This window comes from Marmota flaviventris, chromosome 7 (assembly GCF_047511675.1).
Source record: "Marmota flaviventris isolate mMarFla1 chromosome 7, mMarFla1.hap1, whole genome shotgun sequence".
Classification (NCBI taxonomy): domain Eukaryota; kingdom Metazoa; phylum Chordata; class Mammalia; order Rodentia; family Sciuridae; genus Marmota; species Marmota flaviventris.
Genome location: NC_092504.1, coordinates 38,662,457 through 38,689,182, shown reverse-complemented (window position 1 = coordinate 38,689,182; position 26,726 = coordinate 38,662,457). Strand labels below are relative to the sequence as shown.

The following is a 26,726-nucleotide window of genomic DNA, read 5'->3' as shown; positions in this document are numbered from 1 at the left end:
GCAGATATAGTGCCTTTGGTATTCAGTCATTTGGATGTCCTCTGTAGCTGTGGTGGATGAGTGGACACAGTTCTACTTTAGAGCTGTGGTGGACACTGTGGACATGTGGACACGGTTCTTTCTTTAAACACTTGCTCAGTGTGTGGGTTGTTTTGTTTCCCCCATCTCAAGCTATTCTCTTTGGAAACTAATTCAGTCAGTTAATGAACTGTAAGGCAGCATTCCATCACAGGGAATTGGTAGACTGATGTCTCAACCTTCTGTTTATTAGGGATGGGGCTGGGATAGTCCATGGGGTTTCTTACATGATTCTTCAGAGGGCTCTCTACGGTATTGAGCTGCTGTGGCCGTTAGTAGTAATCAGCTCAATAATATACTATTTATTGGCATTTCTTTCCAATCTTGTTCACTGACTCCTGCGTCTTAAGATCTTAATGACTGCTTAGGGGAAACCCAAACTAAGAAGTTGGATTTTTGTAATGCTGTTGCCAGCTTATGCCATATGCTATGTGTCTACTTATTTTAACAGTTGTAAAATGTTATAAGGAAAGGGGAAGTGGTTTTTTTCATATATATCAGTGTTGTCTGCTGTAAAAATTAATTCAGTATTATTTCTTAAGCCTCTCATTATATATATTCTCAGTTTTTATTCACTTAATTTTAGAATTTAGCTGTTAAGTGCTAGACTAATACGTTTTATATTAAAAAAAGCCATATATATTATACATATGTAGTTTTAGGATTTCATTATAATAATATTTATAATTGGAAATAACCTAAAAGTCCAAGAACAAGAATTTGGTTAAATAAATTATGGTACATGAATCTATGGGACATACTGTAAAACTTTGAATTTCATGTTGTTTAAACATTTTTGATAAGTGTAAATGCTTAGACTGTGTTTAAAAAAGACTATAAAAATTACATGAGTTAATACCAGTATGACTTTGTTTTTAAGGATAATACACATACACATTTGTACAGGTACACATGATTCGATATTATCTAGAATGTTAGCTATAGTTATTTCTAGGTAATTGAATCTGGGTGGTTAATAATATTTTTCTTTACATTGTTCTATACATAAGTACAGTTTTATTAAGGACATTTCTATTAATTTAGTGTGATACTCTTTTTAAAGTATTATGGAATTAATAATTAACTTAATTTCCAACACTTTTGTCTTAGGTTTGGAGCTGTTCAGGATGTTTCTGTATATTTCACATGCCCTGTATCCAAAAGTGGGCTAAAGACAGCCAGTTTCTTGTATCTTCTTTGACAGATGATGATTTTGGCAAGAAAGATTATCCTTGGCCTTGGTAACTTTTTCTAATTAGTTGGATTTGAAGTTTTAAATGAAAATTGTACATCATTTGTTGATTTATTGGCAGTTTCAGTGTCCATGTTTGGCCTTCAGCCATTTGGTTTATGAATATATGGAACCTTGGTAATACCCCAGCCAGGTGTATCCTAGCAGTTTAGGAGGCTGAGATGGGAGGATCACAAGTTGAAAGCCAGCCTCAGCCTCTGCCAGGCACAAAACAACTCAGTGAGACCCTGTCTCTAAATAAAATACGAAATAGGGCTGGGGATGTGGATCAGTGGTTTGAGTGTCCCTGAGTTCAGGTCCCAGTATTCCACCACCCCCCACCCCGCCAAAAAAAAAAAAAAAAAAATCTGAGTGATTACCTCAAGAATAAAGTTTAAGTGGTTAAAAGGAAGCTAATATTGCTTTCTTTTTGAAACTGTATTCTGGATATATATGTTTAATACATAGCAACTAGCCACAGGTTAATATTTAAATTAAAAAAAATTAAAAGATAAAGAAATTCTGATTCTTCCTCAATTGTATGTATTAGCCAAATCTCAAGTGCCATATGTGGCTAGTTGCTACTGTATTGGTACAGGTCTAAGACAGTTCTGTCGTCTCAGGAAATCATTGTACAGAGCTGTGCTAGATGGTTAAATAGATTTTAGTAAGAGTTTGTTTGTTTTTTTTTTACTAATATAAAAACAGAGCTTAATAAGGTTCCTTAACCTAAAACTAATTGAATAGTATCATCTATTACTAAATATGTTTATATTCCTATCTCTTATGTTTAAGATGAAATAAATTTTAATTATTTTATTCTTTTTTGTAGTCCAAAATGTAGGTTTGAATACAAAAGGTCAGAAACGCCTAGTAGGTACTATTGCTATTGTGGAAAAGTAGAAGATCCACCTTTAGATCCGTGGCTTGTGCCTCATTCATGTGGCCAAGTATGTGAGAGAGAATTTAAACCTTCTTGTGGTCATAAGTGTTTACTTCTCTGTCATCCAGGTGAGTTCCATATTATATTTTTAGTTGTCTCTGAGTGGTTATTATGTTGAGGCCAAAAAAAAAAAAAAAAAAAGTGAAAGTTTACTTGAGAACTTAACATATTGGAAGGTAATGTCTTTTTAAACTGTTGATAAAAGTTCTAGAAATTACTAAAAGATATAGAAATTGAAAGTTTTAATTTTCAAGTTATGATTTTTTTTTTTCCCTACTTTCTTTGGATTCTAGGTCCCTGTCCTCCTTGTCCAAAGATGGTTACAACAACTTGTTACTGTAAGAAAGCAAAGCCTATCCCTCGTAGGTGCAGCACCAAGGAATGGTCCTGTCAGCTACCATGTGGACGCAAGTTGCTTTGTGGGCAACATAAATGTGAAAATCCTTGTCATGCAGGTAAAGCACATACCTGTTACGTATTCTGACTTTACGCAAAAATCAAAGCAATCTTTGTTGCTTTTAAATTATTTGTAAGCTAATTGATCATTCTGGTTTTAGGAAGTTGTCAACCCTGTCCAAGGGTTAGTAGACAAAAATGTGTCTGTGGCAAAAAAGTAGCTGAAAGAAGCTGTGCGAGTCCACTGTGGCACTGTGATCAAGTAAGTTTATATACATTTTGAGGGGGTGGATATTAAAGAATACAAAAAGCATAAACTAGAAAGCAAAAATTCTAATTTGATTTAGTTGAATAAAGGATAATAAAGAGTAGCAACTCAGATGAACTGCATCATGATTTAGGAAGCTAGTTTTCAATTAATATAATTTAATTACTGGAGAATTTTTTTTTTTAATAACAGCTTTTTATTGAATTCTGAATTCAGTAGTTTTACTCTCTTACTTGTAAGCTTACCCTCCCCTTCCTCTCTTTCCCTTATCTTCAGCCAGTACTTCCTGCTTCTTGTTATTCCCTTTAAGGAAGTAGGATTGAATTTGTAGATTGCTCATCCAAGAATTGACATGATTGTAGTACTGTTTGGAAATCTTTGATGGATAGCTATATGAAGCCATATGTATTTTTAAATTTATTATACACTCCTCTTTGGTGTATAGGAAATAAATATGTGTATACATGGATATATATACACACACATACATACACACACACACATATGTGTATGTATGACACCTGTGTTGAACACAAAGTTTGATGTAAGGGACATAAAGAAGTAGTTTATTTATTATTAAAAGTGAATCACGTTTTGTACAAAGTTGTTGACTTTTAAATCCTTCACTTTTGCTTATTTTAGGTATGTGGAAAAACACTGCCATGTGGTAATCATACATGTGAGCAAGTTTGCCATGTTGGTGCTTGTGGAGAATGTCCTCGATCTGGGAAAAGGTTCTGTCCATGTCAGAAATCAAGTAGGACTTTTTTTTTAAGAAAATGTTTTATTGGTGCATGTTAATTATACAGAACAGTGGGTTTCATTGTGGCATATTTGTACATGTATGTAACATAATTTGATCAGTTTTATTCCCCACTACCTCCCCTTGCCTTTCCCTCCTCACTTCCCTCTTTTCCCATAATGATTTCCCTTCTATTTGCTTGTTTGGTACTGGGGATTGAACCCAGGAATGCTTAACCACTGAGCCACATCTCCAACCCTTTTTATATTTCATTTAAAGACAGGGTCTCCCTGAGTTGCTTGGGGCCTTGCTGAGTTGCCGAGGCTGGCTGTAAATTTGCAGTCTTCCTGTTTCAGCCTCCTGAGCCACTGGGATTATAGTGTGCATCACCATCCCCAGCTCCCCCTTTTTTTTTTCCATGGGATCCCCCCGACTTTTTTCCTCTAACTTTCACATATGATAGAAAACATAAGACATAACATATATTTATGTCTTTATATATTTTGAGTCTGGATTATTTCACTTATGATGCTATCTAGTTCTGTCTGTTTTCTTGAAAATGGCATAATTGCATCCTTTTAATGGATGAATAAAACTTCATTGTTAGGCTGGGAGTGTAGCTCAGTGCTAGAGCATTTGCCTAGCACATGTGAGGCCCTGGGTTTGATCCTCAGCACCACATAAAAATAAATACATAAATAAAGGTATTGTGTTCATCTACAACTAAAAAATATAAAAAAACAAAAACAAAAACCTTCATTGTTTATACATACCACATTTTCTTTATACATTCTTCTGTTGATGGATATCTACTCTGGTTCCATAACTTGGCTCTGGTGATTATGTTGCTATAAATATAGGAATGTGTGTATCTCTACAGTGTGGTGGTTTTACATTTTTTCAATAAATGTAGAGGAGTTGTGTAACTGAATCATATGGTAGGTCCATTTTTATTGTTTTGAGGAACCACCATACTGATTTTCATAGAGGCTATACTAATTTACATTCCTTCTAATAGTGTGTGAAGGTTCCTTTTGCCCCATAACCTTATCAACATCTGTATTTTTTTTAATACCTTTATTTTATTTATATGTGGTGCTGATGATCGAACCCAGGGTCTTCCATGTGCCAGGCAAGCACTCTACCGCTGAGCCACATCCCCAGCCCAGCATCTGTATTTTTGATGCCTGCCATGCCGATTGTAGTAATCCTGTGAGGTTAAGAGCAAATTAAAAAAACAATTTCTTTGTATTATGAAAGTTCCTCATAAAAGTTCTTTGTAGTTTTACTCATTTCATTAGGTAACCATATCTGAAGTAGTTAGCACATACAAGAATTGTCATGTATCAAATTTCTTATTTTGTATTTTATTTTATTTTTTTTGGAAAAATTGAGGATGTAGATGCCATGAGCAAAACAAGATCAATTTTAAATTTCTTTTTAAAAAAATAAGCCTTAAAATTCTATGAGTTATTTTCATTAAAGGCAGTTTTTTCCCAATAACTATATGGATGAAAAATTCATAATCTGAAAAAGCTATATTATTCTTTAGAGCACTTTGTTAGTGCTTAATAGCAATGTATCATATTAACCTTGACATTTTTGTCTGTTTTTAGAGTTTTCTTTGCCTTGTACAGAAGATGTACCAACTTGTGGAGATAGTTGTGACAAAGTCCTGGAATGTGGAATCCACAGATGTTCACAGCGTTGTCATCGAGGTCCTTGTGAAACATGTAGACAAGTTAGTTATGTCCTGTAATAATTCCTTTTGGAGCGACATATCATAATATGTCAAATGAGATTGTCTGTGATTCTTTTCCATTATTTACTTTCATATACACCTATGTAGTGATGTATATGAGTTTAATGTCCTAATATTTATAGTAAGAAATGAGAGTATGCTAGCAATCAAATCTAAAAATTGCCTTTTGTTTTTGTGTTATAAAAGTTCTTATTTTATATTCCAATGTGAGTTTATTTGTTCTCAGAAGATAGTTGAAGCAGTGATGAATTAGGCCTAGTGATGATGGAAAAAAATTAATGCCTAGATTTAAGTCTTAACTATATATATCATTTTGGTTTTGACTGTACTACCAGGCCAACAAGTTAGCTGACTAGGTAGTTCAGTTTTCTTGCTCTACTGAGAAAAGATGTGTAGATGTTATGGTTATAGCTAGATATAAGTGGTTTTAATGTGTGGCATATTTTTAAATATTTATTATCATTTCTACTAAATTTAATGAATTCTTAAGAAGTTGTTTTTGGAACAGAATGAGATAAACAGATATTTTGGGAGAGACAACTTTGGTTTGGGTAAAGTCTTGCATATACATTTGTTATTTAAGATTTTTGTCCATGTTTTAGTAATTATGGAAATTGTAATGTGGGAAAAAAAGGATATTAACAAAAGTCAGTTTTAATACCATGTCTTTGTTCCAGGAAGTGGAAAAACATTGTCGTTGTGGAAAGCATACAAAACGAATGCCCTGCCATAAACCTTATATATGTGAAACTAAATGTGTCAAGATGCGAGACTGTCAGAAGCATCAGTGTAGGAGAAAGGTATGCTTAATAAGTTTGGAAAACTGATTAAAAATTGTCTTGAATTCTTCCTTTTTGGGGGCCATGATAAACAGTCTTCCTGACTTGTTCCTTAAATGTTCAGACATACTGTTTTCTGTATAAAATATTAATAAATATTCTAAGTTAATTTTAGTTGTTTTTTTAAATGAGAAAGCTGTCAATTTTTTAAAAGAGTCTTTTTTGTCTTGTACCACAGTCCTCTCAATTTGGTTCATAGGTTCTTTCTGTTCCCTAACTTTAAAATATCATTAGCAGTGTTAAAGTGATAGTTGATTTGGTGGTAGAGACCTAACTTCTATGGTTCAAATCTTCTTGAGTCTGGATTCCTTTTTTCATTATGAAATATCTTTTTTTATCTCTGGTAAGTTTCCTTATCCTTGGTTTTTTTTTTTGTTTTGTTTTGTTTTTTTGGTGTGTATGTGTGTGGTGCTGGGGATTGAATCCAGATAATTTTTTTTTTTTTGGTGGTGCTAGGGATTGAACCCAGGTCCTTGTGCATGTGAGGAAAGCATTCTGCCAACTAAGCTGTATCTGCAGCCCCTTATTCTTAAATTGTTTGAAATATAATGATGATTTCAGCTTTGTTTTTCTTAGTGTTAGCATAGTACATATTTTTTCATTCTCTTAAAGTATATTTCTTTTGGATTTTATTTTATCCAAGGTAACACTCTTTGTCATTTGATTTTGATATAAACCATTTACATTTAATATGATCTTTTTGTTATTGTTGGATTTGAATCTTGTAACTCTGGTAGAGCACTTGCCTTAGCAAGGCCAAGGGCCTGGGTTCGATGCCCGGAATCACAAAAAAAAAGTTAAATAAATTAATCTTCTATTTTGCTGTTTATTTTCTATTTTCCCATTCATTCCTTTCCCTTTTTTTGTCTTCTTTTTTGATTGAATGTTATTTTTTAGTGATTCCATTTTTATCTACTGTTTTTATTAGCTATAACTAGTTTTCTTTCTTTGAAGTGTTGCTTTTGGCCTTATATTCTTTAAGACCTTTACAATAGTGTGTTTTATGATACTTTTCCTGACTTAAAGTGTATGATTCTTACAATTTTTTCTACTCATGTGTTTTATAATCCCCCAATATATTGTTTTCATTTTTGCTTTAAAAGGGTTTGAAAAAAATAAGATTTTTTAATCTATTTTTGGTACTTTTTTTTGTGTGTAGATTCAAGTTTCCATCTGGTTTCATTTCTTTCTATCTAAAGGATTTCCTTTAACATTTCTTTTGGTGCTGGTAATGAATATTTTCAACTTTGTATGTCTGAAAGTGTCTTTTTTTGCCTTTGCGAATTCTAGTTTGACATTTTGTTCTGCCCATACTTAAAAGATGGTACTTTACTGTCTTCTAGTTTACATATTTTTTCCTACAAGGAGCTGTGATTCTTACCTTTATTCCTCTGTACATAATGTATTTCTCTGTGTCTTCTCTGGTTTGTTTGTTTAGGATTTTTTTATCATCAGTTTTTAGCAATTTTTTGGTGTTCTTTAGCATAATGTTTTGTATTTCTTCACCCTTATTTTCTTTGAGGAGCTTGGATTCATACACGTATAGTTTTCCTCAAATTTTTGATCTTTATCAGATATTTTTTCTGTTTTCCTTTTTCTACCCCCTTCAGACACTTTGATGATTTATCTGTTACATGTAGTACCACAGCTCACTAATGCTGTAATTATTTGTTAGCCTTTTTTAACATCTATATTTTATTTTATATAGTTTATGTAGTTTTGCCTTTACATTCACCATTTTCTTCTGTGTTTTTTAATCTGCTTTTTATTCATCCTGTGTTTTTTCTTTTCAGACGTGTATTTTCATCTCTAGAGGTTGAGCTTGGGTCTTTTTTATATCTCCTATGCTGCTTTGCATGCTAACATTTTTCTTTATCTTCTTTAATATATGGCTAGACTATATCAATAATACCTACTTTAGTATGGGGGTAGGAAAGACAGAATGAGACGGACATCATTACCCTACATGTATGAAAACACATACACACACACACAAAATAAATAAATAATACCTACTTTGTTGTCTTTGTCTACTAATTGTTATCAATTCTCATTTCTGGGTCAATTTTTTTTTCCTTCCTGTGTCTCTTGGGTTATATGTTCCTGCTAAGGTTGGCCTGCTTGAGGATTTTTTAAATTGTTTTTTAAATGTTGCAAACTTTACATTTTTTTTTGGGTGCTGAGGTTTTTTTTTTTTTTTTTTAACATTCCTTTAAGTATTTATAATATTTATTCCAGGACAAAGTTAAGTTCCTTAGAAACCTCTTGATCTTTTTTAGACCTGATAGAGTTAGATGTGACTAGAGCATTCCTTTGTCTAGGGCTAATTTGGCCCCACTACTGAGGCAATAACTCTTCTTAAATATCACACGCAGTGCCTGTGTATTGGGAGATACTCCGTCTCTGGCCATAGGAACACAAACTATTCCTAGCCCTGTGCAACCTCTGGAAATTGTTTTCCTTTCCTTCCAGTGTTTTTTTTGCAGGTTTTGGGTAGAGTCTTCTCACACCTGTATAGGTCACTATTCAGGCAAAGATTCAGCGGCCCCTTCTGGATTTTTCCAGAACTTTCTCTGTACACTTACCTCCTCACCACAAATTCTAGCCCCACTGGCCTCCTTGAATTATGATATTTTTTGTTTTATTTTTTTGTTTAACGTGGTGAATCTACCAGGTTTTGCTTGTGATCTTCCTTTTTGTATAACAGCTTAGAGACCTTCAAGTCAAGAGATGTTGTAATTGTAGGACTCACCTTATTTGTTTCCCTTTGCTGTTCTATGCTGCATGATTAATGTCAAAAAACTGTGACTTCATATCTTTTGTCTGATTTTTCTAGTTGTTTGAGGTGGAGGGAAAATCTGATGAATGTTACTCTGTCATGTTTGGAATTAAAGTGTCAGTAGGCTTATTCAAGTCAGAGAATACTATTGCCACTTGGAAAGTGATAGGTACATAGCATTATTCAGTATACACTATCTAATTGAATGCTCAATTTTGACTTTTAATTGCTTTTCAGTAAGGTATATTGTTTGGAGCTATTTTTTATATGCTTTTGAAACTTGTTCTTTTATGAGTTATAATCCTAAATATCTTTAATACTCTTGTAATATGTGTTTTCTTTCCAAAGTTTGAGTATGTGAAAAGTCAAGGGAGAGGTTAGAAAGGCAAAGTAGATGTTAAGTAGTTGCCTACTCTTTGTGAATGAAAATTAGGACAGGTGGTAGCTATATTTCTCACAAATTAGAAATCACAAAGAATGATAGCCTATCTACTTCTTTTCATTAGTTGGTTTCTGATCTCATGGTTTGGAAATAATTGCCAAACTGATCTATACAAGTTTTATTTTAATGAATATTAAAAAATATTAAAAACTAGTTGCCCAAATTGACTGTGGCATCTAAGTAGGTAATGTTGTCAGTATTTGTATAGAAAAGTAAATGAAATCTGATGAAAGTATTTTAAATCATAGAAAAATTAACTGAAGGGCAAGAAAATTCAGCTTGATATTATTAGAGTAGGTCATTATCTGTTCAAACTTGTAAATTCTTAGCAGTATATCTACTTACCAGAGGAATGTTGATACTCTTGAATATTTTCATTCAAGAGTGAATGGAATATCAAGAATGAAGAGAAATATCTTTGCTTTCTGTAAGTTCTGTAAATAACTAGTAATGACATTCATATTATGCATGGATTTTCAAATTATCTATTCTCAATATATTGCTTTCTCTTTAGTGTTGCCCTGGAAACTGTCCACCTTGTGATCAAAATTGTGGACGGACTTTAGGATGTAGAAACCATAAGTGTCCGTCTGTCTGCCACAGAGGTAAAATTAAACAATAGCCATAATTATAATGTTTGTATTTACTTAGTGCTGTAAGTTGATAGCATTCATATTCACTATCATATTTGGTCTTCCTAACAACCTTGAGAAGTACGTAGGAAAGGACAGTAGACAGTATGCCTATTTTATCAACAGTGTGATTGGTGCTAAAAGGGATTCAGAGACTTATTCAGGGAAACATCTAGTATAGCAATTTAGCCAAGATTTGAACGCAAGCCTTCTGAATATAAGTTTTGTTCTTTCTGTAAAACTGTGTTTTTTTTTTTCCCCTCCCTTAACCTTCCTCACACATTTAAAAAGTTTTTTTAGTTGTTAATAGACCTTTATTCTTATTTATTTATATGTGGTGCTGAGAATCGAACTCAGTACCTTACATGCTAGGCAAGTGCACTACTGCTGAGCCTCAGCCCCAGCCTCAGCTTCAGCCCTGCCCCCATACATTTTTTTTCTCAAATTAGTTAAGATGTTAATAGACTTTTTTTGGGTTTGATTCTGGATTTAATGAATTTATATGAAATTAAATCTAGTAAGGGATTGACCAGTTCTCAAACATTTTAGTCTGAGGACCCCTTTATTCTTTTTGGGACCCTAAGGAACTTTTGTTAATGTGGGTTTTGCCCATTTACATTTATTGTATCTGAAGTTAAAATAAAATATAGTACCATCTATTATTTTAAAATTGGAATAATAAACCTATTAGAACATATAACATTTTGTGAAAAATAACCATTTTCTGAATAAATAGTGAGAATGCTATTCTTTTACATTCTTGCAAATATCCTGAATGTCTTGCTTGATAGAGGGCAACTGTATTTACATAATCTGTTTCTGCATTTAATCTTTTGTGATATGGCTTGTCGCTAGCTTTTGGACAATTCTGCTCTGTGTATGTGAGATCTTGCAGATTCCCTGAATGGATCCTTAGAGTACTGTGAGAATAAATTCCTAATTTATTATAATAACATTTTTGAGCATCCACTAAATATCAGGTATTGGGATTATATGGGTGAACAAAATTGACAGTCTCTGCTCCTGTGGAACTTAACTTTTGACTCTTCCCTTCTTGGTCAAATTCAGTTAATACAGCTATTAAACATAGTAGACAAGTATTAAAAGAAAAAGTGAAACTAAAATCATGATGCTGGGAATGGTGCATACTATTTTATATTTACATTTATAAATATGTTATTGTTTATCAAGGAGAGGACTCTGAAAAGATGACATTTGACCTAAAAGAAGTAAGGGCTCAAGACATATGAAAATGGGAGTTGTGTGGTATTCCTGGTCAAAAAGCAGTAATTACAGAGTAGAATGCTCAAAGGGACATATGGCAGGACATGAGGTCAAAGAGATCATGAGTTAAAGGACTGTTAGAAAAAGGAGAATATGAATAGGACTCTATAGACCATTGTGAAAACACTGGGCATGTAAGCTTGACTAGGTCTATGACCACTGAAGAGTTGAGTCAGTAGTTTAAAATTTTTTCATCAGGAAAACACCAGGCCTAGTTGATTTTTACACATTATTTTAACAACTTAATGTTTATTATGTATATAAGTTCAGTTTCCTCATAAGCTGCTTGAAAGTATATGTTAAAAAACCCCACACATCCAACTTATATTTTATCTTACAAGGAAAGTAAGAGAAAATTACATGTCACTTTGAGAAAATATTAATGGTTAATCTGTCATAACCAAGTTGGACTTATTTCAATAATATATGGCTGGTTTAACATTAGTAAATCTAATAATGTGATTTACTATATCAACTCATCTAGGTCAATGTCTGAAATATGGTTGATAAATCTAACATCCATATATGACAAAAATTTAAATAGTCATAGAAAAGAATATCCTTAATCTGATTGGGTTTCTGTAGAAAGTCTAGAGCAAATATCTTACTTAGAAGAGTGGTGTTGAGAACATTTCTCCTTCTCCTCACATTTTGAAACAAATCCCATAAATATTTCAGTATTCATCCTAAAAATGGATTCTTAACTTTTGTCATTAATACATTTCTTCATGTCACCAAATATCTGGTGTTCAAATTCTTGTATCATAAGCTTCTTATTTTTTAACTCAGTTTGTGTGACTCTTTAAGACCGTGAAATCAACATGATGCTATTAGTTTATGTATCTCTTTAAGTCTTTCAATCTATAATCTCTCTCCTTAACCTTCCCCCCTTAGTGGCTTCTTCATTGAAGAAATTAGGTTGCTTTATTTGGTTTCTTCATTCTAGATGTTACATGTTGCATCCCTGTGGTGTTATTTAATGTGTTTCTCTGTCCTGTATATTTCTTGTAAATTGTTAGTTGGAGTTAGAAATTTGATCACGGGTTCAAGTTTTGGCAGAGCGTTTATTTTTTTAAGAATATGTTTATTTAAAAAAAATTTAGAAGCCACTGTTGTACACTCTTAACCATTTAATTCACATAAGAATTAGAATCATTATTTTATAATATTTGTCATCATTCTAGACATCTCAGGGAGAAGATGTTAATTGCATATTTGCATAGTAAATGTAAGAAAAGTTGATTTACATTTGTCTAAAGTTAAAGGTTATCTCTTGATAATTCCTCAACTACATAACTCTTGCCGATTGATTTTGATCTGGACTGTAGTTATTCTTTGTAAGCTGCTTTTTAATTTTGAAAATACAATTTTGAAACTTTTCATTAGTATTTGTTATGCTATATAGGTATCAATATAAATCTTTTGGTCAGTAGGAAGACCATTTAGGGAAATTATTCCTTATTTTTTTAAGACAATTTTTAAAAAATGATGCTATAGTTTTAGTGTGGCAAAAAGGTTATGTTTGATTTTTGATAACAGATATTGATGTCAAATGTTGAGAACAGAAAATATCACTATTAGATTGAAAAGTGTAGCACCTAATCATTCTTTAGAAAAAATCAAAACTTGATTATGTGTGTCAGGATGACTTGATTTATGTTACCATCAATATTTCACTGGATTATATTTATCAAAACTGAAGTATAAATTAATAATTTGTACAATAGATGTTATTTTTTTCTCTCATTTTCTCATTATTGGAATCAAAATTCTTAATTTGTAGCTCATATTTGTTTTAGGGAACTATTTTTTAACTGTAAGAGGTATTAAACCACGCTATTTTCTGTCATTAGTCTGTTTCTGATCAGGTTAGTTGCTGAGCAGTTTTTTATTTGTTCCTGACACTTAGTAGTTTAAGATTTTCACTCTTTAAAGACTCCCATTCCTTCCTCATTATTTCATTTCTAATGGACTTTCTTAGTGGGAAGAAAGTCTTTAAGATAATGTCAGAGCCTCAGTGAGAATTTGAAAAGGTTTCTTTCATTTTCTTTTTGTATATTTCTACCAACTCACAGCAAACTCAATACTACTTTTTGAAATGTTTAGAACAAAAACATATAGAATCAGAACCAAAAGAGGGTTTAGAATTTAGTCTTTTCACAAAGCACAAATAATTGACTGTGCTTATTAACCAACATCAGGTCATGAGAGAGAAGTTATTTTCTTGTTGGGGAATTTATTTAAAAATGACGTACTTGGATAGAAGTATGTACGTAAATAGGCCAAAAAGATTACTGTTAGTGTTAGATTTTCCAAAGATTTAAAAGCCATTTTGCTTGTTGTAATTTTTGACTGTTATGTTAAATTTGTTATTTAGAATAGAACTTTTAGAACATTTTGAAACTTCTAAAGCTTTATTGAAGTACCAGTGTATACATGGAAAAGTATACAAATCATAGAAGCATAGCTTGATGATGTTTTATAAGCTGAACATAACCATATAATCAGAATTCATATCATTAAGCAGAACATTACTGACATTTCCAAAACCTTCTTAAATCCTTCATAACCATTATTCTGCTTTTGAACAGTAAAAATTAGCTTTTCCCATTTACTTTATATAAATGGAATCATACTATCCTACATTACTCTTTGTATATGGCTTCTTTTGCTTAATGTTATCTATTAGTACATTCATATTGCTGTCATTTATTTCCTTGTTCTTGTAGGCTATTCCATTGTGCAAATGTGTTAAATTTATCGATTCTACCACATGAGCATTTGGATGATTATAAAGTAACTTCTTTTTAAATGTAAGACTTTGTTTATTTTATTTCTTTTTTGGTCAGGCAGTTGCTATCCATGCCCAGAAACTGTAGATGTAAAGTGCAATTGTGGTAATGCAAAAGTGACAGTACCTTGTGGCCGAGAACGAACCACAAGGCCACCCAAATGCAAAGAGATATGCAGGTTGGTATAAAGCTTTGCATAAACTTATATCTGGTATTTTATAATTTAAATTCATATTGATTTTTAATATATTAGTAATTTAATTTTTCTTTGATATATTAAAATATTTTCATAGTATGCTCATTCTATATGGAATCAGAAGATATATAGATAGTTGCACTTTAGATGTAATTGTTCAATGGTCAAAAGTAACAATTTGTATTTTGTGATTTAGTCGACCACCAACATGCCATCATACAAGTCGAGAAAAACATCGTTGTCATTTTGGTCCTTGTCCACCATGTCATCAACCTTGCCAAAAAGTTTTGGAGAAATGTGGTCACTTGTGTCCTGCTTCATGTCATGATCAAGCATTAATAAAGCAGACAGGCAGGGTAAGAGAACAGTATTATTAAATAGATGATGCATTGCTGTGGATCATATTTTCTGGATTTTACATAGTCATTCAATAAAAAATGATGAAATACTTTTTAGATAATAAGCACTGTGCTAGGAGCTGGTGTACAAGGAAAATAAGAGTTGGTCTCTTGTCTTATGAAGCTCATATTATAAGGGTTGGATGTGTAGCTCAGTGATAGAGCACTTCCTTAGCATGTGCAAAACTCGATTTCCCAACACTGCAAAAAAATAAAAATAAAACTCATAAACTCTTAGAAAAGGAAATAAAATAAACAAATGTTTGCAAATCAGTGTGATAGTTATGTAAATCCAGGAATATAGATGAATTTGCTAGTATTTCTTCATATATTATGGTTTAGGGTTATAGATAGCCTTTAATTTTCTTAGCAATTCATTCACTTAATTCAGTCTTTATTGAGCTCTTATTATGTATCAAGAATTCTTTTAGGTGATGAGGAACAACAGTGAATAAAATAATGGAGGTTACAGTGAACTAATGAGTGGTAGAGTTTACAGTTGTATTTCATTCTCTTTTTGGATTATGAGAAGTAAAGAAGGCTACACTGCCTTTGTTCTACCTTTTAAAAACTGGAGTCAGCCTTGGTATTTAATGTTTAATTGTGTGGAGGGGAACAATCTGAGTATATAAATGGAATAAAATATTTCAATAAGCAGAATTTTTTAATTACTTGAACAATTTTCAGTTTGCTTGAGCAGAGGATATATGGGAGCTATTTTCTTTGATTATTAAGAGTCATATGATTTAATCCTTTAAATTTAATCTTTAAATTTGTCATGTGTTTTACTCATAGCACCAACCTTCAGGTCCTTGGGAGCAGCCTTCTGAGCCAGCATTTATTCAGACTGCATTACCTTGTCCTCCATGTCAAGTTCCTATTTCTATGTGAGTATTAGAATTTTAACCTTTTTTTTGTTGTTGTTGTTGCTTTTTGTTATTTTAATCTCTTGACATAGACTGACAAGCTCTCCCCTTTGTCTTAGTTCATTTCATCTTTATTTCAGGTTTGGCCTCTAACCTAGTTTCTGTGTTTCTCTTCATTCTTTTTGAGTCTTCTCCCCAGCTGGAGTTTAATGTCCTTCACCTTTTCCTAGCAACTTGTGCTTACAGTTAATTAAAGCGCATCTAAGAGACTTACTGTTTGTTACTTTTCCTGATGATTCCCATGTTAGAGTACGAGCTCCTTGGGGGTGAAGAAAGCTAGGATTTTAGATGTCAGACTTGAAAGAGTGTTCAAGGAAACATTGGAAATTAAAGGAGGTAGTTTACTGGATGGACCAAGGGATGACTGTATTTGAGCTCTAACAGTTGAATCGGAGGGAATAGACAATCCTGGAGTGTTTCATATTTTAAGCAGAAGCTATGGATTATAGGGAAAAAGAAGCACAGAATTCTGGAAAGCTACATAAAATTAGAAAAGGGGCTGTAGTCTACAACTAAGGTTCCAAATCTAACATTAGTATGTGTTGCCTATTGGTCTTTTAAAGGAAATATTCTTATTTATTTTTTAAAAGTTGTTCTCATTTTTCCTCCCACTGGGTTATAGTATATAATCCTTTTTACATGTTATTGGATTCAGTTTGCTACTATTTTGTTGAGAATTTTTTCACCTGAATTTATTCATGTAGAATATTAGTTTGTATTTCTCTTATGATAGCTTTCTTTGGTTTTAGTATCAGAGAAATACTAACATCGTTGAATGAGTTGGGAGGTATCCTTTCTTAAGGAGTAGTGTGAATTCTTCTTTAAACATTTGGTAGAATTCACTGATAAAGCCATCTGGTCCTGGGCTTTTCTCTGTGGTAAGTTTTTAATTACTAATAGTTTTGCCTTTTCCAGAACATCATATACAGTAGTTGAAATCCTATAGTATATAGCATTTCCAGACTGACTCCTTTCATTTAGCAGTTTGCATTTATGGTTCCTTCATGTCTTCTCATGACTTGATAGCTCATTTCCTTTTATCACTGAGTAATATTCCACATCTGGAAGTCCTGTAGTTTGCTTATACATTTGCCTATTGAAGGAGATTTTGGTTGCTTCCAAGATTTTTGAACCAAGAGTAAAGCTGCTATGAACATTTATGTGCAGATTTTTGTGTGGATATGTTTTCAGCTCGATTGGGTAAGTAGTACACCTAAGTAAGTGTAAGTAAGTACACCTAAGTAGGTGTACAACTGCTGGATCGCGTAGCAAGCTTAGGTTTGTACAAAGCTTCCAGACTGTCTGCCAACATATCTATACCAGTCTGTATTCTCACTAGCAATGAATGGAGCCCCTGATATTCTGTATCTTTCACAACACATACACTGCTAGGATTTCGAATTTTAGCCACTCCAATGGGTGTATAGTGGCATCTCATTTTAATTTTGAGTTCCTTAGTAGCATATAATGTTGAGCATCTTCATACACTATTTGCAATATGTAGATCTTTTGATGAGATATCTATTCTTTGTTCAGATCTTTTGCCCATTTTTTTACTTAGGGTGTTTGCTTTCTTACTTTGAGTATAAGAGTTCTTGGTATATTTTGGACATAAATCCTTTACCAGGTGTATGTTTTTCAAATGGTTTCTCCAAGTATGTGGTTTGTATTTCATTTTCCAAAGTGTTCTTTGCAGAGCAGAAGTTTTTCATGTAATAAAACCCAACTTACCTTCTTTTTTTTTTCCTCATGGATCATACTTTTGGTGATGTATCTAAAGAGTCATTACTAAACCCAAGGTCACCCAGATCTTATTTTAATTAGGTTGTCCATTTCACATTTAGGTCTGTGATACATTTTGAGTCATCTATTTTGAAAAGTGCAAGGTCTGTCTAGATTTTTTTCAAGAGGACGTTCGTTTGTTCCAACACCAACTGTTGGATGAGAATTTCCTTTCTCCTGTTGTTTGCCATTTTTAAAAAATCTATTTTTTTTTTTTTTTTTTTTTTGTTCTTGTTAGGTATACATGACAGTAGAATGTATTTTATTTTATTTTTGTACTGGGGATTGAACCCAGGGGTGTTCAGCCACTGGGGCACATCCCCAGACCTTTTTCATATTTTTATTTAGAGACAGTGTCTCACTGAGATGCTTATTGCCTTGCTGTTGCTGAGGCTGACTTTGAACTCATGATCTTCCTGCCTCAGCCTCCTGAGCAGCTGGGATGAGAGAAGTATGCTACCCTGTACCCAATGCAGTAGAGTGTATTTTGACATATTATACATACATGGGGTGTAACTTCCCATTCTTGTGGTTCTACATAACATGGAGTTACATTTGTCGTGTATGTGAACATAGGAAAATTATGTCCGATTCATTCTACTGTCTTTCCTATTCCCATCTTCTCTCCCTTCCCTTTATTCTCCTTTGTCTAATCCAGTGCTATTGCTCTTTTGTCAAAAGATCAGTTGACTGCAATTATGTGAGTCTGTTTCTGGTCTTCCTATGCCCTGACATTGATTTGTCTGTTCTTTCATCAATACATGCTGTCTTGATCACTGTAGCTTTATAGTGAGTCTTGAAGTCAGTGTCAGGCCTCTGATTTAGTTCTTTAATGTTGTGTTGACTATTTTGGGTCTGTTTATCTTTCCATACAGACTTTAGAATCAGTTTGTTGATACTCAAAGTAACTTGCTGGGATTTTGATTGGAATTGTGTCAAATCTAGGTGAAATTGGAAATAAAGACATCTTAATAATATTGAACCTTCCTATCCACGAACATGAAATATTTCTCCTCTATTTAAAACCTTTTGTTTCCTCAGCCTTTTGTAGTTGTATATTGTTTTTTTTTTTGTGTGTGTGTACTAATGTATACATATATACATATATAGATTTATACATATTTCATTTTTTTGTATGTGTCAGTATTGTAATTTTAATTCAAATTTCAATTGCTCTTTACTGACTTATAGGAAAGACTTGGTCTCTGTGTATATTAACTTTATTTCCTATAAGTTTACACAGTGACTTATCATTTCTGTGTTTGTTTTATTCTTAATAAAACGCTTTCTGAAGATTTATAATGTTTTTATTTCATTTTATTTTTTCCTTGTAGGGAATGTCTTGGGAAGCATGAGGTGAGTTATAGGCATAGTTTTTTTTTTTTTTTTTAATTTTTTTTTAGTTGTTGATAGACCTTTATTTATTTACTTATTTTATTTATATGTGGTGCTGAGAATCGAACCCAGGGCCTCACACATGCTAGGCAAGTGCTGTACCACTGAGCCACAACCCCAGCCCATAGGCATAATTTTTAAGTAAAGCTTGTAATCTGTACCTAATCTATACTAGAGTTACTAGAAATAACAGTCAAAATATTGTGTTTCCTTAGCTTAAACAATGCAAGCCTTTTTCTACTAATTTACAAAATATTTCATGCTTTCATTTGAGAATTTGTCTGAATATATGTACTCATTATAGATTCATCATGTTGAATTTCCATTGGAATAGAATATTTTGCTTCTTGGCAACTGTCTTTTAGGGAATTTTTTGTGATAGGTCATTTTTTAAAAAAAATTATTTTTAGTTATATATGGACACGATATCTTTATTTTGTTTATCGATATATATGTGGTGTTAAGGTTTGAACCCAGTGCCTCACCTGTACAAGGCAAGTGCTCTGCCACTGAGCCGCTCACAACCCTAGCCCATCATTTTGGTTTTGATAGTAAAAATTATTAATGAAAACATTTTAGATTTTTGTGAAAGTTCTCAAAGCAAAGTTATTTTGGAAACATAGGTTCTGGTGTTTTTTGTGTATGTGTGTATATTGTACTAATTTCCTTTTTATTTGTTTAGGTGAGTCCTCTACCATGCCATGCTGTTGGACCCTACTCTTGTAAGAGAGTTTGTGGACGAATCTTAGCTTGTCAGAATCATACCTGTATGAAAGAATGCCACAAAGTAACTGAAGTTGAAGGCTGCGGTGACAAAAACAAGGTAGTATCTTTAGGTTGAGTATATATTTGCCTACCATATGCTTGAAACATTCTTTATAGCAATTATACCATAAATATTTTTTCATTTTGCTGTAGCTTCTTTTATCTTCATTGTCCTCATCCCTTCTCCTTCCTTTCTTTTCCTAAGACAGCTGACTTTTTAACAACTTGATGTTTATTGCTCTTCATGTTTGACCTGCTTCAGAAAAATGTGTCTTTTAATGTGAAACTCTTCATATACAGTGTTAATACACAGGTTATGATTTTATGATAAAAATACAGAATCTGTATGTCTTCTTAGTAGGTAGCAGTATCATCTTCACTCCTGCCCATATGTGTTAGTTTAGAGCATTTGCTCTCAGATATTTTCCACACCTGACACATATGGTAAATAATGTTCACAATTTTAATAAATTTCCAATCTTTTGTTGGAATATAAATAGCATTATAGATGTGTGGTATATTTATTAAAGGCATTTCACAAGCATTTGAACTTACCCATTCAGATATCTCTAAAATTTGCCATTTTATAAGGAAAAACAAATATAACTAATCAGATTTTAAATTAGAAACTTTAATTAATTTTTTTTTTGTGGTACTGGGGATTGAATTCAGGAGCACTTGACTTCTGAGCCACATCTGCAGCCCTATTTTGTATTTAGAGACAGGGTCTCACTGAGTTGCTTAGTGCCTTTCTTTTGTTGAGGCTGGCTTTGAACTCAGGATCCTCCTATCTCAGCCTCCTGAGACGCTGGTATTACAGGTGTATGCCATCATGCTCGGCTTTAGAAACTTTTAATGTTTTTCCCTAGACTTTCACCATGTAGGGACTCCTAATAATATTGGTTAGTATCTTATGGAAAATAAGCCAGAAATTTTAAACCTCCCTGTATTATTAAGTAACATTAAGTTTACAGATATTTAAATTAATTTTGAATTATGTTATTGAAGATTTTACTTGTGTTGTAGGTAGCACTATATATATAGGTTCTATAATGCATGACAACAAATACTCAGTATAATTCTTACTCATATGCACATGTGTAAATATATTGCTTATAATTTCTTTATTTTTTTCATCAATACATGCCTTGGTCCTTAAGAAAAATGTACCTATGATAAAATGAAAAAGATACAGGAATTATAAAACCAATTAATAAATGCTGATAATGACTCCAAGTTAGGGGACAGGTACTTTATAGCTTTCCTTCTCCAGATTTCCAGAATATGAAATAAAAAAACTAGCTTTACCATTAGGGAATTATTGTGGATTGTTCAAGCATTATTTCCTTGGTTAAAACTTCAGTGACTCTTTTTAGTGAGCCTACATGTGGTATTTGACAACCAGTCTTGAGGTATTTCGTAATTAAGATCTTCTTTCCTAGAAGATGGAACCAATATTGGAAGTAATGCAGGAAGATAGTTTAGGAAACATAGATTTTCAGTGATTCTTTTTTGTTTCCTTTATAGCTGGAAGGAGCTCATATCATAATTCTTGTTTTGTAGATAGGGAAACTGAAGCTTAATATTGATTGAAGCTTAATAATGACTTTTTTATGGTCATTGAACAGGAGAGTATCAAACCAGTTATTGATATCCCTGATTTCTTAACTCCTAGCCTGATATGCTCTTCTCATGTTCTTTAAATAGAAGATTACTGTAGGTATTTAGCTAAAAAGAGCAAATAAAATAGACTGTTAATTTTGATTGTGTTTGTATACTTTGTGGCTCATTGTCCTTTCCTCAGTCTTTCTCATTTCAAAAAGTCTTATTACCATTTTTTACATGTTTGCACATCATTTTTACCTTGTTGCCTAGGAATCACGCTTGACTTCTTTCTTATTTTCATTGCAAATTCTCTTAGATTTATCTTCAAAATAGAATCTGACCATTTCTCATTACCTTTAGTTTGAACTAACATCTTCATCATAACCACCTTTATCTCTTATCTCTATTTCCATAGTCTCTTTCCAACTTGCTGCTCATAGTTTTATTTTACTACATTAACCAGATTTATCCTTTTTTTTTTTTTAATTTTTTATTGTGGGTTGTTCAAAACATTACAAATTTCTTCACATATCATATTCCTCACTTTGATTCAAGTGGGTTATGAACTCCCACCTTCACCCCATACACAGATTGCAGAATCACATCAGTTACACATCCATTGATGTACATATTGCCATACTAGTGTCTGTTGTGCTCCGCTGCCTTTCCCATCCTCCCCCCTCCCCCCTCCCCTCCTCTCCCCTCCCTTCCCCTCCTCTCTCTCTACCCCCTCCACTGTATAACCCTGAGGGTCTCCTTCCATTACCATGCAATTTCCCTTCTCTCTCCCTTTCCCTCCCACCTCTCATCCCTGTTAAATGTTAATCTTCTTCTCCTGCTCTTCGTCCCTACTCTGATCTTAGTTACTCTCCTTATATCAAAGAAAACATTTGGCATTTGTTTTTTAGGGATTGGCTAGCTTCACTTAGCATAATCTGCTCTAATGCCATCCATTTCCCTGCAAATTCTATGATTTTGTCATTTTTTAATGCAGAGTAATACTCCATTGTGTATAAATGCCACATTTTTTTATCCATTCGTCTATTGAAGGGCATCTAGGTTGGTTCCACAGTCTTGCTATTGTGAACTGTGCTGCTATGAACATCGATGTAGCAGTGTCCCTGTAGCATGCTCTTTTTAGGTCTTTAGGGAATAGACCAAGAAGGGGAATAGCTGGGTCAAATGGTGGCTCCATTCCCAGCTTTCCAAGAAATCTCCATACTGCTTTCCAAATTGGCGAAATGTATATCAAGTAACATTTCTGTGTTCACAACCTTTGGGAAGTTTTCTGTCACACTCTGATTAAAATTCAAAGGTCTTACAATGGCCCAGGAAGTTCTGTGCTGATATAACTCCTAATTGCCTTTCTTGTCTCTCTTCTCGCTATTTCTTGAACATTCCAAGTTTGTTCTTACTTCAGAGCTTTATTTATTCCTTTTCTCTGAAATTCTGCATTCTTCTGGTTTTCTTCCTTATTTAGCTCAATTTCTTTTTCAATATGAACTTTATTGGACAGGTTGCATTCTTGTTACAGCCATCACTCTCTTATTGTGCTTTATCTTTCTTTAGAATTTCTTATAAAAACAGTTTTTATGTTCTTTACTTCTTCACTTAACTGTAACTTCCTGGGATCCCATCTGTTCCCAGTACTTGGAAAAATGCCTGGCAGTTAAATGCCGAATAAGTATTTGTAGAATGAATGAGTATATTTTTTTTTTCAAAAAATCCTAATTTTAAACAGCAGAATGCATTGCAATTCATATTACACATAAAGAGCATAATTTTTCATATCTCTGGTTGTATATAAAGTATATTCACACCATTCGTGTCTTTATACCTGTACTTAGGGTAATGATATCCATCTCATTCCACCATCTTTTTTACTCCCAAGCCGAATGAATATACTTTTTAATAATTAAAAAAAATAGAAATTATTTGTAGAAGAATATTTTTATAATTTGAAAGACTTTTTCTTTTCAATCCTAAATCCCAAAAATAGATTAGAATTTTATTGATGTAAGTATAATCATGGCCATACTTATGAATGATAATATAAATGCTTAGTCTTTAAGACTTAGTATCCATGTCTTTGGCTCTTTGATTTATTTTATCTCAAGTATAACATTTGAAAGTAAATATCCTGCAATTAAAATCTTTAATATTTGATAAAATCTGATTACTATCAGATAATTTATAGTGATTTATATTCTTAAATCACTAGAGCATGAAGAGAAGCCTTGTTAAATTACATCAAGGTATGTTTATTTGCAAATGTAATTTAGCGTTATTTAATTGATATATATTTTATGAATTCAATTGAACTTTAGTTCATTAATATGCATTTTATTAATGTGTTAACAATGTTGGTTTCTTTAGTTCATTGATGATTGTGTTTTTGTGTGGGTGGGTGAATGAATTGGTAACATTTTATTCTAAATTTTTAGGAAGTAGTTTGCATTTTATTAGAGATACTTAATGTAGTTAATATTTTAAAGGTGATGTAGTTTGACTTAATAAGATTCATAGGCGTAAAAATCTATATGAATAATGGTCATATTGACAGTCTTACTATTCTTCATCTTGAATGTTTTTAAGGTGAATGAGAGCATGTGCTATTTTATTAACTATATTTCTAATGACTACTAAAAATATTTTTAAAATATTTTAATTAGATAGTTAACTTTTAAAATTTTAATGTATAGAAATATTAGCTTCTGTTCTCAGGTGATAGATTTCCATGCAATTTTTCAGGCTGGCCCAGAATGCCTTCATTGTGAAGAAGGGTGTTCTAAATCACGGCCACCAGGTTGTCCTCATCCGTGTGTTTTGCCATGTCATCCAGGAGAATGCCCTCCTTGTGTTCAGATGCTTAGAATAAAATGTCACTGCAAGATCACAAGCCTATATGTGGAATGTCGGTAAGTGGACTAAAAGTATATTCTTGTTTTACTAAAGTTCGTTGAATGGCATATTTTTATAATTTAGAACATTTTCTTTCAAAAATGTTGTTCAGTTGTGTTCCTTAAATTCTGTAGGCCTAGATTTTTCAGTAGAGACCTGGAAGGAAGAAATACAGGTAACTTCACGTTTTAGATACCTTACTGTGAATTCAGCTGGGGAATTCTGCTTTATTCCATTTGGAGATTTTGTGTGAGATTTTGTTAGGAAAATTGTTGTATCACTGCTATTAAAAAATTAGAGAAACATTCCTATAACCGATTGTATATGTGTCAAACTACAGTTTTGTTTGATTTATTTATGTTTACTTAGGCATAATTTTTGAATTATATATTTAAAAAGTAGACCTTTGTTTATTACAAAGTTGTTATACAAATCATATCCTAGTTATAATAAATGCTATATTTTCCTTACTTAAAAAAATGGAAAATTTTCTTGCAGATTATGTGAAGGGAAAATGTTTTCTATTTAACAATGATCTAACATAATTTACCTTAGACTCTGACAGCTCTATTTTGTACCAGTCTGTAAAGTCATCTTTTTGTTAATATATTTTACTTAAGTTTAATTTGGGACTATAACTACTCCAGATTCTTTTTAGCATAATTACATTTTGAAAAATGCTGTTAACATTGTCTGAAATTTTTGTCATACTTTAAACTCATGCTCTGTTAAATTTTAAAAGCCAATTTTTACTTTTAAGTATTGAAATTATTTTGTTGAAATTTTAAAAATAAAGCATAATTCATGGTTTTAGAAATTTTATGGGGAGTTAAAAGTCAATTTTGCATTAAGGAGAGATACGGATGAAAAAAGATTGAACACGTAGTTTTAAAATCACATTCTTTTTTTTTTTAATTGTATAGCTTTTTCCTCAGAACTTTTACTCACTGGTTTCAGCATCCATTAATGATTATAGTATAAATTGGTTGTTAGTATGATAGTGCCAAATGTTGATTTTCTAGCTCCATCATCTCTTCTACATTTATTAATTGGAATTTTACTATAAGGAGTAGCTTTTCCTTTTTCCTCATTTATTAATAGCATCATGGGATAGTGTATTCTTATTACTATCATTTTGTGTTTAAATTACTGACCCTGAAATTTTCACGGGAGCACCTTAAAACTAGTCCCTATGTCCCTTTGCCATTACATCAGTTTTTAATACTTTCTTACTTTTTGACAAAATAAAAATGTCTCTTTCATGGCGTTGATTTTGGAAAACTGTATTTTCTTTGGAAATTATCAGTTTCATCTTGGGTTTTCAAATTTATTTCTATAAAGGTTTTCAAAGAAATTGTATATGATTTAAAATTTTTTTTACCATTTTATAATTTTTTTCTTTTGTCATTCTTAATTTGAATATTTATGCTCTCATCCTGATTCTTGAGTGTTAGCTAGAATATATGTTTTGTTATTTTAAAAAAAACCCAGTATTTGGGTACTGGGGATTGAACTGAAGGCCTTGCATAGACTAGGCAAGTGCTCTACTACTGAGCTACATCCTCAGCCCCCAGGATTTTATTAATTGATTGGATTGACTTCTTTTTTACCACTTTAATTTCTGTTTATATCATTAGTTTTTCCTTTTTTTTAAAAAAAAAAAAAAAAACTTTTCAGTTAGGAATTTTATTTATTTTCATGCTTTAATTTTTACTTTGAACATGTTTAATGGGTGTTGATTCTCTGATCATTTTTTAATGTTTTCTATATACTTATGTTCTAATTCCATTATATTTGAAAGCCTTATATGTGGGTTCCTTTTTTTGTTCTACAGATTTGTCTTATACTAAAGGTGTGATATAAAAATCCTATATATTTAGTGTGTTTCTGTATCTTTTTGCAACTACTATAGTTTTTGCTTTATAAAAATGGTTGATCGGTTTTATGTTGCATAGAATTCTTAACTAATAGGGCTTTTAGGATTAAAAAGTATCCTTCTTTGTCACATTTAATATTTTTTGGCTTGTATTCTTTTTTGATCTTGGATTTGCAATCCCTTTTTTATTTAGATATGGCAAGATAAATCCTTTCACAGTTTTGAATATCTCTCTTACTTTTGGTAAGCTCTGTAATTACTTCATAATAAGTTTTGTTCCTGTGTTTATGTTATCTGGGTGAGGTATTTTCTTTGTTCTCATTTTAAAACTTATTTAGGAAGGATCATGTTTTGTCTTGTGGTTGGTTACTTTTGTACTTACCTGATTGCAGTGTCCTTAGATTCCTGTTTCTTCAGTCTTTTATTAACTGGTTTGCCAACTTTTATCATTGGTTTTTTATTTAGGAACTATATGACAACCAGTGAGATTATTCTACTTGCCTTTCTTCTTTTCCCTTATTCTCTTAGTTTTTAGTTACATTTTGATTTGATGTAGCATTTATATATTGTTACACCCTCATAACCACCTTTGTTTCTGTTTTAGATCTGTAATTTTATATTTTTAATTTTAACCATCAGGTTTTTTGCTTAAATTTCTCTAATCCTTTCTTGGTTGAATGATGTGCATTCAGAG

The 26,726-nt window shown here is 32.2% G+C and overlaps 1 protein-coding gene across 3 annotated transcripts in view; it reads left to right on the top strand.

Annotated features, from left to right (window-relative positions):
* Positions 1–26,726, top strand: part of Nfxl1 (nuclear transcription factor, X-box binding like 1) — a 51,890-nt gene that overhangs the window by 8,344 nt on the left and 16,820 nt on the right. For all 3 annotated transcript variants that reach the window (XM_071614260.1, XM_027936573.3, XM_071614261.1), the window contains exons 5-18: positions 1,189–1,319; positions 2,142–2,320; positions 2,546–2,707; positions 2,810–2,910; positions 3,559–3,673; positions 5,275–5,399; positions 6,098–6,220; positions 9,995–10,085; positions 14,246–14,366; positions 14,581–14,740; positions 15,578–15,669; positions 18,825–18,846; positions 19,568–19,708; positions 24,007–24,173. In XM_071614260.1, coding sequence (XP_071470361.1) covers positions 1,189–1,319; positions 2,142–2,320; positions 2,546–2,707; positions 2,810–2,910; positions 3,559–3,673; positions 5,275–5,399; positions 6,098–6,220; positions 9,995–10,085; positions 14,246–14,366; positions 14,581–14,740; positions 15,578–15,669; positions 18,825–18,846; positions 19,568–19,708; positions 24,007–24,173 — 1,730 coding nt within the window. The remainder of the gene's footprint in view (positions 1–1,188; positions 1,320–2,141; positions 2,321–2,545; positions 2,708–2,809; positions 2,911–3,558; positions 3,674–5,274; positions 5,400–6,097; positions 6,221–9,994; positions 10,086–14,245; positions 14,367–14,580; positions 14,741–15,577; positions 15,670–18,824; positions 18,847–19,567; positions 19,709–24,006; positions 24,174–26,726) is intronic.